The sequence below is a fragment of the Lepidochelys kempii genome, chromosome 5, assembly GCF_965140285.1.
Source record: "Lepidochelys kempii isolate rLepKem1 chromosome 5, rLepKem1.hap1, whole genome shotgun sequence".
Taxonomy (NCBI): domain Eukaryota; kingdom Metazoa; phylum Chordata; order Testudines; family Cheloniidae; genus Lepidochelys; species Lepidochelys kempii.
This window is the reverse complement of record NC_136384.1, coordinates 92,087,169-92,100,567: the sequence shown is the minus strand read 5'-3', so window position 1 is coordinate 92,100,567 and position 13,399 is coordinate 92,087,169. Positions and strand designations below refer to the sequence as shown.

Sequence of the window (13,399 nt, the reverse complement as noted above, 5' to 3'; positions counted from 1 at the left end):
CTATCTTCCCAAGTCAGACCTCCTAACTCTCAATTTTGCCATGATACAGTCATGCTTAAAATGCTTGAGCCACACTACCCAAAACAGTGGGGGCTAAAATATGATTCTGAGTGTCCTGGAAAGGGAGCACTCTTGGGAGTCATAAGTAAGGCTATGGTTTTGTCATGGAGGTCGCAGAACTCACAGAATCCGTGACTTCCGAAGACCTCCATGACTTCAGCCTCAGTGGCTGGGACCTGCAGGGTTCCGCCACCTCCCTCAGTGGCAGGGAGCTGTAAGGTACTCCCTGCCACTGAGGTAACAGTCTCCCAAGCTCTCAGCTGCCATGGGCAGCAGAGGTACCCCGCAGCTTCCAGCCACCACAGGCAGGGCGGGGTACCCTGCAGCTCCCTGGCCACCACCGTGGGGCAGAGGAACCCCCACAGCTCCCCAGCTGCCACCGCAGGGCAGGGACACCCTGGCAGCTCCCCACCACCGCCTCAGGGCAGGGGGAGCCTGCAGCTCCTGGCCACCGCCACAGGGCAGAGGGACCATGGCAGCGCCCATTGGCTGGGAACAGCGAACCGTGGCCATGGGGAGCTGCGGGGGGCTGTGCCTGTGGACAGTCAACGTCAGCAAAATGTCTCGCAGCCCGCAATCAGATTACCCTGATGGGATGCATGTGGCCGGAGGGCCACAGGTTGCCCACCACTGTACTAGAAACTTACAGGATGTTCATTCTCATGCTACTCTGCTGGCATTTGCTGGTGCTATATAATGGTCAGGTGTCTTGTGAGGTCAGAGATCCACCAAGGGCCTGGTCCTACAAAAGCTTATGGCTGTGAGTAACTTTACTCACACAAGCAGTGCCCTAGAAATCAACAGGGCCCTAAATGCAGTGAAACCTGGGTTTTCAGCCATTTGTTTGTGGTAGATCATAAAAGGCAGATCTCTTGCCAATAGTTCTTCTACCAGAAGTGATTGCAATTCATTTCACAGAGATTAAGGGTTTGTCTTCACAGCACCGCAATCCAGAGTACGGAGTCTGATTTGTAAAGCGCTTTGAAGCATTGTGCTCTATTTGCCTCATGTAGATCCTGCTGGCACAAACTAAAAGGTACCTAGTTTGCATTAAAGTAGTTTGTCCCAGCAGAATCTCCATGGGACAGGTAGAGCACGACACTTAGTGTGCTCTACAAATCACACTCCCATACTCCAGACTGTGGTGCAATTTAGACAAGCACTAAGTACAATAGATGTACTTAGCTCTTCCTAGAGTCTGAAGCCCCTGTTGTGAAAGACACATAAAAAGTTGAGAGGTATTTCCAGAACACATGTACAATTCTAAACACATCTAAAAACATAATGTGGTGACTGCATAGATGGTGCAATAAATAGGATAATACTCTACACAGAACACTCAAGGCTACGATGTTTCAGGCATAACTTCCCTGCCCTTTGAACTGTATAACTGTTCCTACATAGGTAGGCTAATATACTCAGGAACTGAGGGGAAAAAATTAATTTCAAATGGTTATATATCAGGGATTTAGCCAAACTTCTTTCTTTTGGGTTTTCAGAATAACAAAGAGAACCTATTTGCACCACTGAAAATGTTTAAAATACAATATTATTATACTAATTTACGATACCTTTGTCAATCTGCCTTCCTAGAACAGCATGAAAAATAGAGATACACGAAACAAAAGTTAAAGGCTACGTTGTGTCTGGCCCTGTGCAGGTCTAAAAGCATCTGAGGGAAGTGGGGGTAAGAAACTTACTTCCTTTCTTTCCTGTGAGAAGGCCAGGCACAATCCCAGAGCTGGGACTGAGAGATTGTCTACATGGAAAGTTACTGTGCACCAAGCCAGGGTGTGAATTTACAGTGCACTACCTAATCTGCATTAACTTCCTGTGCGGACACTTACTGTCCACGATAGTGCTTTTGTGCAGTTTAGTTTAGTATAGGGCACTGCCTGATGGCCCCTTTAATGTGTAGTAAGAGTATCCACGTGGGGAGTTAGTGCTGAGAGACTAGCGTGCTGTAAATTCACACTCTATCTCGCTGCACACGACTTCTCCATTTAGACAAGCTCTCAGGGGGCATTAGAACTTCTGGAGATTAGGCCTGATGGACATGGGACCTCACAGGCCAGTATGGGGAGAGCACGTACTGAATTCTGTGAAAGGGCCTACATTCTTCTGAAGTCCCCAGAATCAGGCCTCAGGCACACACCACTTCCGAGAATCTGCAGTGTGTCTATCTGCATTGCTATCTTATATGTACATGTAAGAAGGGCTCGCTGAAAATTTCAGTGAAAACTTTTTTTTTTTTTTAACAGATAATTGGGTTTTGACTAAACAAAAAATGTTATGGAATGTGCCTCATTTCCTCAGTTTTTTTCATTTTCAACAAAAATACAAAACTGACAAATGTTGGTTTTCGGCTGAAAATCTGTTGTTTTTGTTGAAATTTTCTGTGGAAAATCCCTCATTTTCTGACCACCTTTTCTAAAATACTCCTCATCTTCCTTGAATCTTAGTGCCTCACAATCATTAATGGATTTTATCCTCATAGCACTCTTGTGAGGTAGGGCAGCACTATCCCCATTTCCTTAGAGAGGGAACTAAGGAAAAGGGTAGAATCATAGAATCATAGAATCATAGAATATCAGGGTTGGAAGGGACCCCAGAAGGTCATCTAGTCCAACCCCCTGCTCAAAGCAGGACCAATTCCCAGTTAAATCATCCCAGCCAGGGCTTTGTCAAGCCTGACCTTAAAAACCTCTAAGGAAGGAGATTCTACCACCTCCCTAGGTAACGCATTCCAGTGTTTCACCACCCTCTTAGTGAAAAAGTTTTTCCTAATATCCAATCTAAACCTCCCCCACTGCAACTTGAGACCATTACTCCTCGTTCTGTCATCTGCTACCATTGAGAACAGTCTAGAGCCATCCTCTTTGGAACCCCCTTTCAGGTAGTTGAAAGCAGCTATCAAATCCCCCCTCATTCTTCTCTTCTGCAGGCTAAACAATCCCAGCTCCCTCAGCCTCTCCTCATAACTCATGTGTTCCAGTCCCCTAATCATTTTTGTTGCCCTTCGCTGGACTCTCTCCAATTTATCCACATCCTTCTTGAAGTGTGGGGCCCAAAACTGGACACAGTACTCCAGATGAGGCCTCACCAATGTCGAATAGAGGGGAACGATCACGTCCCTCGATCTGCTCGCTATGCCCCTACTTATATATCCCAAAATGCCATTGGCCTTCTTGGCAACAAGGGCACACTGCTGACTCATATCCAGCTTCTCGTCCACTGTCACCCCTAGGTCCTTTTCCGCAGAACTGCTGCCTAGCCATTCGGTCCCTAGTCTGTAGCTGTGCATTGGGTTCTTCCGTCCCAAGTGCAGGACCCTGCACTTATCCTTATTGAACCTCATCAGATTTCTTTTGGGTAGATTAAGTGACTTGCCTCAAATCATGCAGGAACTCTGTGGGTGAGCCACGAATCAAACCCAGCTCTCCGAAGCCCAGTGCCCATCTTTCTTCCCTCTAGCCTGGGCCATGGGCTGGGTCTTAAGGGCACAATCTTACATTACCAGTACTCTTTCTAACTGAAGAATTTCATTGATGGCGCTTTAGATTAATTTGTCGTTCCACTTTAAAAAACAGATTTTTATTTATCTCTAATACATAACACCCTTATAAAGAAAGAAGGGCTGTTTGTAAAGTGGGTTTCTTTTGTGCCACTCTCGTATTTAAAGTAGACTATAACAAATATACTGAATTGTTAAGATTTTCAAAATAATTATAATTTGCCTCAGAAGCAGTTGGAATTGTCTCATGTGACACCAGCCCTCTTGGCTGACACACCAGAGACTGAATGTGTCGGGTGACCTCCAGAATTAAAAGCATGAACTACTGCACCTTGAGTTATAGCTCTGTAGCTGGGGTCTGTAACAACTCATATCTTCAAGGGATCAGCACAGAGGGGGAATGGTAACACCCTCCCCCACCCCCACTGGGTTATACAATGTTAGCAATTTCTTTAAATATCCCTGAATCTACATCTATTGTGTTCAAATGTTTAAAAAACATGAACTTGGAATAGAATTTGATTTTTTTGGCTTTCAGACTCATTGTGTCTGAAAGCATTTGTTAGGGGTCCCATACTGCTGTGCCCTTTTAAGTCTACAATATTTTAACCTGAGTTGTCCCCCCGAGCACTGCTGGAAATTAGTGTAGCACATGAGCTGCTGAAGTGTGGTACAGACTGTTGGAGTTCTGCTAGTGAGCATTTACCCCATATTTCTCCAAGTGTTTGGATTTACTTCCAAAAAACAGTACTGTAGGGCCCACCACAAACACAGTGGGCCAGATTCTGATCTCATCTTGACCCATGTATCTCAGGAGTAACTAGAAGGATTCCAGATTTACAGTGGTGCAACAAAGATCAGAACCTGGTGTACCATGTCACCAGTGGAAGGTTTTAGTATAGGAATAGGTTTTAGTGCCATTATAGGCAATCGGAGTAGCTAGTGGTGAATTAACTCTTTTTGTTGCCCTGGATGAAGTCAAAAAATGTTGGCCTTGCACACTCACTCCTTTCTCCTTGCATTTAAGGGCAGCAAATGAAAAACTTGTTACCACTGCTTTTAGGCCTCTTGCCACCAAACTCAGTCACTGGTCAAGACTTCAAATCAGGCAAATGTATTAACTAAAGCATCTAATGGAGCTGCTTGAAATATGGAGATTTTTTTGTGAAAATATTGATGAAATCTTTGCTGTGCACTAACTTCACCATGCAGACAAGCCCTAAGTTCAAGTTCTAGAATTGTGTCTGACCTTTTGAAGGTAAAGGAAGGAAAGAAAAGTTTTGATTTTCAAAATTTTTTGACTATCTCTAGTAAATCTAAGTGATTAGTGACCCACCACATGGGCCAAGTCATACAGCCAAAGGAAATGAAATAGAAACATTTGATGTAAAACCATCTGTATAGCATTTCTGTCACCCTTTGACCATTGGATGTTACCTCTTATTTACTGTTGCCCTGGGATTTGGGCCATCTAGTGGATGTGTAATTACAGCACAAATCCAAGTATGTGCTCAATTCGGGGAGATAGGGTATAATTTTTTGTCCTGTGTGAAAAATAGCCTCACTAAAAGTGTTGGAGAGCCAGACCAACATTTTCAACTGTGAACCCTCCAAAAACCAGCAAAATCTAAGAGGAAGAAAATACTTCTTTCAGTGTCAGTGGATTCTGGAAAGTGGAATTCCATTTTGCTTATGGTCAAAAATGTTTACAGTGTAGAATCTGCCCATGAGGTTTTAGATTAATAAGTTAAATAAAACCCATAAAAACTCTTTTGATAAAGACAGAGGGAAAAAAATCAGGGGCTTCATGACAGCACAGAATTTACTATAAAGGACCACATTCTACTCTCGGTTACATAGATTTGACTCTGGAAGAGCTCCATTGAATTAAAAGCTTTAGACTATTTATAATACTTTCTATAGAAAACTGTCACCACACCCTCTACAGGTATAGTTGTACACTGAGCTGGAGGTGTAATTTCCAGATTGAAAATGTATGCCCTCTGCTAGGTCTGATTGAGCTAGGAAGCTAAAAAACAGCAGTGTAGCCAGAGAGGTGCAAGAGCAGCAGGAGGGCTACCTGAGTATGTACCCATCCAAACCACCTGAGTATGTACCCATCCAAGCAGCTAGACATATACTCAACATGGCTAGCCTGTCCCACTGCTATGGTTACACTGCTGTTTTTAGCTTCCTAGCTCATTCAGAGCTACCAATGTCTCCTCAAGCTGGAAATTACATTTACAACTCAAAGTGCAGACATACCATATTTCAGCTCTCTGCCTTTAGTACTCATCATGACCAGCATTGCTATGCCTCATGTACGTTTTGGATAGAGTTGTTATGAAATTATGAAACATTTTCAGGAATCCTGGTAGTGATATCAATGTATCCATGTCTTTTTGATGGATTTCTGAGAACAGGACTGGCTCACCTCTCAGTTTACTGATTTCAGTTCTAATTCAGTTATTCATTTTATTCCTGGATGTACTATCACAAGTGCATATTCATTTTCTGTCTTGACAGTATTATTAACCCTACTGTGTTTCTGGTTCGTTCTGATTATAAACATGGTTACTCTAGTGACTGGATATTATTTTCATCTGAAGAAAAACAAAAACCTTACCGGGTCACTCTGCACAGCATCACTATTTTGTAAATTCCTGCTTCTTAATGAATTGTTTCTTAGCCCCTCCTCATTTATAACTTCATCTTCAGAGTTGTTCTGAGAAATATCAAAATTGTAAACAAGATGTGAGTTCAAAACCAGAATCAAACATCTTTCTTTAATATAGGAATAGTTGACTCTAGTTGCGACAATCATGCTTCTGTGCTTTACTTTAGCAAGACAGCAAAAGTACAGAGTTGCTCTGTGCTCCAATACTGATCTGCATGCAACGCTCAAAGGAAGAATGGAGGAGAAAGGGGTGCTTTAAGATGCTGAGTGCTGAGTCATTTTATCCCTCAAATTACTAAAATAGTCATACCCTAGAGAAACAAGAAATGGTAGATGCCAAATCTTAATAATTGTCCTAATAATAATGCCAATTCAGGGATGTGACTTCCACTGTTTTAGTCATACGAGGTTCTTACCAAGCCTTATGAGTATTTTATTAATAAAGAAAGGCAAAGAAAGAAAAAGTAAAGCTAAAACAAAACAAGCAAGAGGAAAACAATGGTTACTTCAGTATGTCTCTTTACGGAGAGCTTTGAACAAAGATTACACCTCAGAGAGCAGCTCCATCCTGATGGGGATGCCGTTCTCTCAATAGGTTAAGACCAAAGTATATAATTCCCCCTATCAGTAGTGAGTCCAATCTAAGTGTATGAGAGATAATAAAAACAGTTTGTAGATGGGTAAGGGAATTTCATTTAAGGGTTTGTGAATCATGGATGGACAGAGGTAAGTTGTCTTAACTAAGGCCTTGTCTTCACTACAGGGAAAAGTCGATCTAAGCTATGAAATTTGAGTTACGTGAATAGCGTAACTCAAGTCGATGTAGCTTAGAACTACAGTAACTCCTTGCTTAATGTTGTAGTTATGTTCCTGAAAAATTCTCTTTTAAGCGAAATGATACTAAGCGAATCCAATTTCCCCAAAAGAATAATGTAAATGGGGTGGTTAGGTTCCAAGGAAATATATATATATATATATACACAGTATAAGTTTTAAACAAACAATTTAATACTGTACACAGCAATGATGATTGTGAAGCTTGGTTGAGGTGGTGGAGTCAGAGGATGGAAGAGGGTAGGATATTTCCCAGGGAATGCCTTGCTGCTAATGATGAACTAGCAGTCGGCCAAGTCCTCAAGAGTTAACACATTGTTGTTAATATAGCCTCACACTCTACAAGGCAACACAAACGGAGGGAGGAGACACAATAGACCAGCGATTCTCAAACTTTTGTACTCATGCCCCCTTTCACATAGCAAGCCTCTGAGTGCGACACCCCCCCTTATATATTAAAAACAAACACTTTTTTATATATTTAATACCATTATAAATGCTGGAGGCAAAGCAGGGTTTGGGGCGGAGGCTGACAGCTCGCGACCCCCCACATAATAATCTCACGACCCCCTGAGGGGTCCCAACCCCCAGTTTGAGAACCCCAGCAATAGACGCATGGCAGTGGCTGCAAACATTCCCTGTGGAAACTGAATGTGATGATAAACCCACGCTATCCCACTGGATCGTACTACTCCCTCCATTTTCCAAAGTGCCGGGGGGTGCACGTGTGCACGAGACAGACTCACACACCATGTGTGTGTGTGAGAGAGAGAGAGACACACACACACCGTGTGTGTGTGTATGTATATGTGTGTGTGTGAGAGAGAGAGAGAGAGAGAGAGAGAGACACGCATTGCTCTTTAAGTACGCTGACTCCACTCTAAGTACATTGCCTTTTTAAGTAGATCAGCAAGCTGAGACACCAGCTGCTGCCAGCAAGCTCCATCCATCCTGAGCCCTGTAGTGTCCCCTCCCTGCTTTGTGGAGATGGGGTACAGAAGTAGGGGCCAGGAGCAGGGGGAGGAGGACACCCTGACATCAGCACCCCTCCCCCACCCCCACACAGCAAGCAGGAGGCTCCGGGAAGCAGCTCCAAGGCAGAGGGCAGGAACAGCACATGCAGTTGGGGGAGGGACACCTGAACAGCCTGGCAACTGATAGCCTGCTGGGCGGCTGCCGCACTGGGAACTTAGGGGAGCTGATGGGGGGCTGCTGGCCCACCCTGGTTCTAAACTCCCACCAGCTAGCTCCAACGGGCTGCTCTTCCTGCAAGCAGTGGACAAAGCAGGTGGCTGCCAAACACCGTTATAAGGGAGCGTTACGCAACTTTAAAAGTTGGAATGTTCTCTAATAGATCAGCGATGTAAACAATGAAACGTTTACCAGGATGATGTTAAGTGAGGAGTTACTATACTTACCGGGGGTCCATGCTACGTGATGTCGACGGGAGATGCTGTCCTGTCAATTCCCCTTACTCTTCTCAATTCGGTGGAGTACAGGAGTCGACGGGAGAGCGATCTGCAGTCGATTTAGCAGGTCTGCACTAGACCTGCTAAATTGACTGCCAATGCATTGATCACCATGTGTTAATCACCCGGTAAGTGTAGACAAGCCCCAAGTCCCATGACCTGAAGTAAATATTTCACTCAGTTACTTAAAAGAAGCCATTTAAGAGTTACTCAACTGAACTAGCAATATTTCTTATGAACTCATCCAATCGCTTTAAAGATCTTGACACAGGCAAATAAATGAATGCTAAGAATCTTAAATTCAAATAAGTCCCAATATTTCTCTCTTTTCCCTGAGGTTACTTTATATCTCTTCTCCAGGAGTACATAGTCTAAACAATCTGATGTTTAACAGAAGTTGTTGGTACTTTAAATTACAATAGCATTTCAATATCTCATTAAATCATTACAGGAACTATTTAAGTCTAGTCTATTGGCAGTGCTTTTGGAAACATTAAGTCATCAGTGATGTTGATGTTGATGTCATTGCAGAAGCAGTGCTGGACTGGAAGGTTGCTTCTTAACAATGCTGTGTTGTTGCTTGTTTGTTCTTTGTCATCTTGATTCTGTTTATTTGCATGGCTGAGAAGAGATGAACAGGCTGAACTGAGAGTGCTGAGTGGTATCTCAGTTCAGATAGATTTATATCCTTCTCTTTCCATAGTCTCACTAAAGGTGGCAGCCACACTGTGCTACAGAGTAAGTCTTCCAGAAAACATAGAGATGCCACACCGTGTCTACTCTAGATGCAGTCTTGGGTTTCTTGAGATGCACTTCCTGCTGGGGCAGAAACAAAAGCAGCCCAGTTGCAGGCTGCAGTTACACAAAGCAGTAGGAAGTTTGTTTCTTCACTGTTGTTCATGGTTCTGCCAAAAAAAGGATTTATCTTGAGGCGTCAGTAAGATACTATACACACATCTTTCTGAGACTTGGCTGGATCCAAATACCTGTTGCTATCACCTCTTCACAGGCTCAACACCTTTATGGGATGGTCAGCTCCTGAATATGTAATCTGCTAAAGCATATGCAGCAAAGTTGTACATTTTCTTCAACTCATATTACTTTTGTCTTTGTGGTATGACATTTTCGGAACATACTTACAATAGAGTTTAACTCTTTCTTTTATTCAACTCCTTTTTGGAGATGCCCCTTTAGTTCCATCAGGGTTTAATACACGTTGAAATTCCCTTTCAAATGAGTCCAAAAGCTTCTTACTACATAGAAGTATTTGAACTTTCAAAATATGTCTTTTTAAATTTAAATGATTCTTAGAGAGAGTCTTTAAACTTATGTGGTCATCAAAGAAGGTATTACCTCTTCTTTACAATCTTTGGAAAGGTGGTTCGCGTCTGAGCATCAAGGTCCATGGGTCTCAACTGCCAGCCCAGGACTCTCTAGGAGTCACTATGTTCTGACCTACCTCCCAGTGATCTGTTAACAGTCACCAGAACTCAAAGCTCAGCTCAGCAGAGGATGCCAGTCCTGGGGTCTGACTGGAAAGGCTCTAAGGATCGCCCTGCTTCTATTTAAACCAAGCAGAGGAACAGGAAGTCATTTGTGGAACTGGATTGTTCCCTGCTTAGGATTTCCTCCGCTGCACTACCTGATCCTGCTGCCTGACTTTGACTTCCTGGTATCCTGACCCAGCCTGCCACTTGGCCCTGACTTCCAGTCTGCCCTCTGTCTTGTCTCAGACTCTGATCACCTGGTAACCTGACTCTGCCTGGCCGCTGACACCCAGGGGTGAAAGTAAAGCCGAAGACTTACCGGTAAGGGGGCTGGCTCCACGGTCTGGCCCTTCCACGCTGGCTGGCCCATGCTGCTTGGGGTTCCAGTGGCAATTTAAAGGGCCCAGAGCTCCGGCTGCTGCCGTGGCAGCAGTGGCGATGGCCGGAGCCCCAGGCCCTTTTAAATCGCCATCCCCGGGACAGCTGCTTCGTTTGCCCCCACATCCCTCCATTAGCGGCTTGGGGGTGGGGAAGGGGCAACGACATTAAAGCACTGCCACAGCAGCGCTTTAAGCAGTGTCCTTTGCCGCGGCAGCACTTAAAAGTCAGCTGGATACGGGCTGGTACTGGCGGCCATTTTTTATCAGTACGCTGTACTGGCCAGTACCAGCTTACTTTCACCCCTGCTGACACCTGACTCCAGGTATGGCCTTTGGCCTTTCTCAGATTCTTGTCTATTGGTATCCAGACCCAACCTGTCTCCTGGCTCCTGACTTCTCTGACCACTAAGTCAGATCACTCACGTCCCAGTAGCGAAACTGAGTTTGGTCAGGAAGTTGCTTAACCATTGCCTGAAAACTAATTAATTCCCCAAATAATATAAATATTTGATAATCAAGTGGCTTCTTATATTAGTAACCATTTATAAGATTACTTTATTCCATATCAGTAAATAAAAGATATTACTACTCACATAGCAGTGGTATCAATGTCTTACATGGTTGAATTTAGATACAAACCATTTGCAAGTGAACATCACAAAAAAGGGGGTTATACCATCTTAAGCATTTAAGGAACAATCAATCAAAGGTTTCCACCTTTTAAGTGGAACTGTGAGCTTAGATATAACCAAAATATTTCTCAACTATACATATTTTCCTTAAAGTTAAACAAAGGAATATTTTAGGCTGTATAAAAATCCGTGTCCCAAAGAATATTTCCAGAATTCTTTGTATGGGTTTCAAACTGAGGTTTTTCTCTTTGAAGAGAGGAGGTGGGAAAGAAGTAATGACAAGAGACTCCTGGTTCAGCTTTTATGGCCTTGATATATCCAGAGTGAAACATCATTTTTCTTTCAGATACTAGGAAAAGTCTATCTTCAGATCCCAGTCGAAGGGGGAAGAAAACCAGTGTTGTGTGTTCAAACTGACAGCTGCCTGCGCAATAGCGTGTTCACATTTGCGGCACTTGCAGCGCTATTCAGAGCGGTGCACTCTGGGCGGCTATCCCACAGAGCACCTCTTTCTCTTTTGCCGCTAAGACTTGTGGTAAGGTGAAGGGGGTTGCGGGGCATCCTGGGTCCAGTCCCAATGCCCCGTGATGCATTGTTTCGCATCCCAGCAATCCCTGTGCTTCCATTCGCATTTGGCGCCATCTTTCGACGGTTTGTGTACTGCGCACCCTGTCTCATTCAGGCTGCAGGAATGGATCTCGAACTGCTGAGATACTGCTCACTCTGACCAACACATCACGAGTGGCACTGAAATTATTCCTTAATTTACAAAGTCAAGAGGAGTGCAACATTGATCTCACCATGCGTAGCAGCTACAACCCGAGATTGCTTGTGTGTTTCACGGAGGGGCTAACCAGAGTGGAACACCGCTTTTGGGCTCGGGAAACAAGCACTCACTGGTGGGATCACATTGTGATGCACATCTGGGATGATGAGCTGCGGCTGCAGAACTTTCGCATGAGGAAAGCCACATTCATGGGACTGTGTGATGAGCTTGCCCCAGCCCTGCAGTGCAAGGACACGAGAATGAGAGCTGCCCTGTCGTTGGAGTAGCACATGCCGCTGGAGCAGCTGGCTTCTCCAGACTGCTACCAATTGGTCGCTAACCAGTTCGGAGTGAGAAAGTTGACTGTTGGACTCATGTTGACGGAAGTCTGCAGGGCCATTAATCGCATCCTACTTTGAAAGACCGTGACTCTGGGCAATGTGCATGACTTTGTGGATAGCTTTGCACAAATGGGCTTCCCTAACTGTGGAGGGGTGATAGATGGCATGCACATTCCAATTTTGGCACCAGACCACCTAGCCACTGAGTACATTAATCACAAGGGGTATTTCTCAATGTTTCTCCAGGTGCTTGTGGATCACCGTCGATATTTCCCAGACATTAATGCAGGCTGGTCTGGAAAGGTTCATGACGCATGCATCTTTCGGAACACTGGCCTGTTCAAGAAGCTGCAATCAGGGGCTTTCTTCCCAGACAAGAAGATCACCATAAGGGAAGTCGAAATGCCCATTGTGATCCTGGGAGACCCCACCTACCCCTTAATGCCATGGCTTATGAAGCCATACACAGGGCAACTAGACAGCAGCAAGGAGTAGTTCAACAACAGGCTGAGCAAGTGCAGAATGACTGTTGAGTATGCATTTGGCCATTTAAAACCCACTGGCAATGCCTGTATGGGAAGCTGGACATGGCTGATGACAATATTCCTACACTTATAGCCGTGTGCTGTATGCTCCATAATATTTGTGAAGGCAAGGGTGAAAGCTTCACTCAGGGCTGGAGCGCAGAGGCTCTGCGCCTAGAGGCTGAGTTTGAACAGCCAGAGACCAGGGCTATTAGAGGGGCACAGTGCAGTGCCATAAGGATCAGGGATGCCTTGAGGCAGCAAGTTGAGGCTGAAAGCCGCTAATATTTGTTGCTATGCTTGGGATTGCAGTGCTTGTAATGCTAGGAGGTGACTGATGCACATGATGCAAGAAGGGGGCTTAACATAATTGTATGTTGCTTTGCAGTGCTCCTTTTGCTTTTACTTAATAGAATAAAGATTGCTTTCAAACCAACACAATTCTTTTATTAAAAGACAACAACCAGAGGAGAGAGTCAAACAACAAAAATACATCAGCAGGGAGGGGGATGGGTAAGGGAAGGTCTCCAGAGGAGGAGGGGTCCCAGGATGGCTACAGATTTGTGTATGTCCATGGATCATACCCAGCCTTCTCCTTTGGAGTACAATGTAGCTGGTGCTCTACTTCAGCAGGGCCAAACTGCAGAGGGATGGGTGTTGAGTGCAGTGCGTAGAGGGAGTCCACAGTGCTGGACTGTGAGGAGGGAGGAGTGGA

General features: G+C 44.5%; 1 protein-coding gene across 1 annotated transcript in view; it reads right to left on the bottom strand.

Moving 5' to 3' along the window:
- The window catches only part of SLC28A3 (solute carrier family 28 member 3), a 74,944-nt gene that overhangs the window by 53,920 nt on the left and 7,625 nt on the right, over positions 1-13,399 (bottom strand). The window contains exon 2 of the mRNA XM_073346238.1: positions 6,201-6,299. Within this exon, the coding sequence (XP_073202339.1) occupies positions 6,201-6,299 (99 nt within the window). The remainder of the gene's footprint in view (positions 1-6,200; positions 6,300-13,399) is intronic.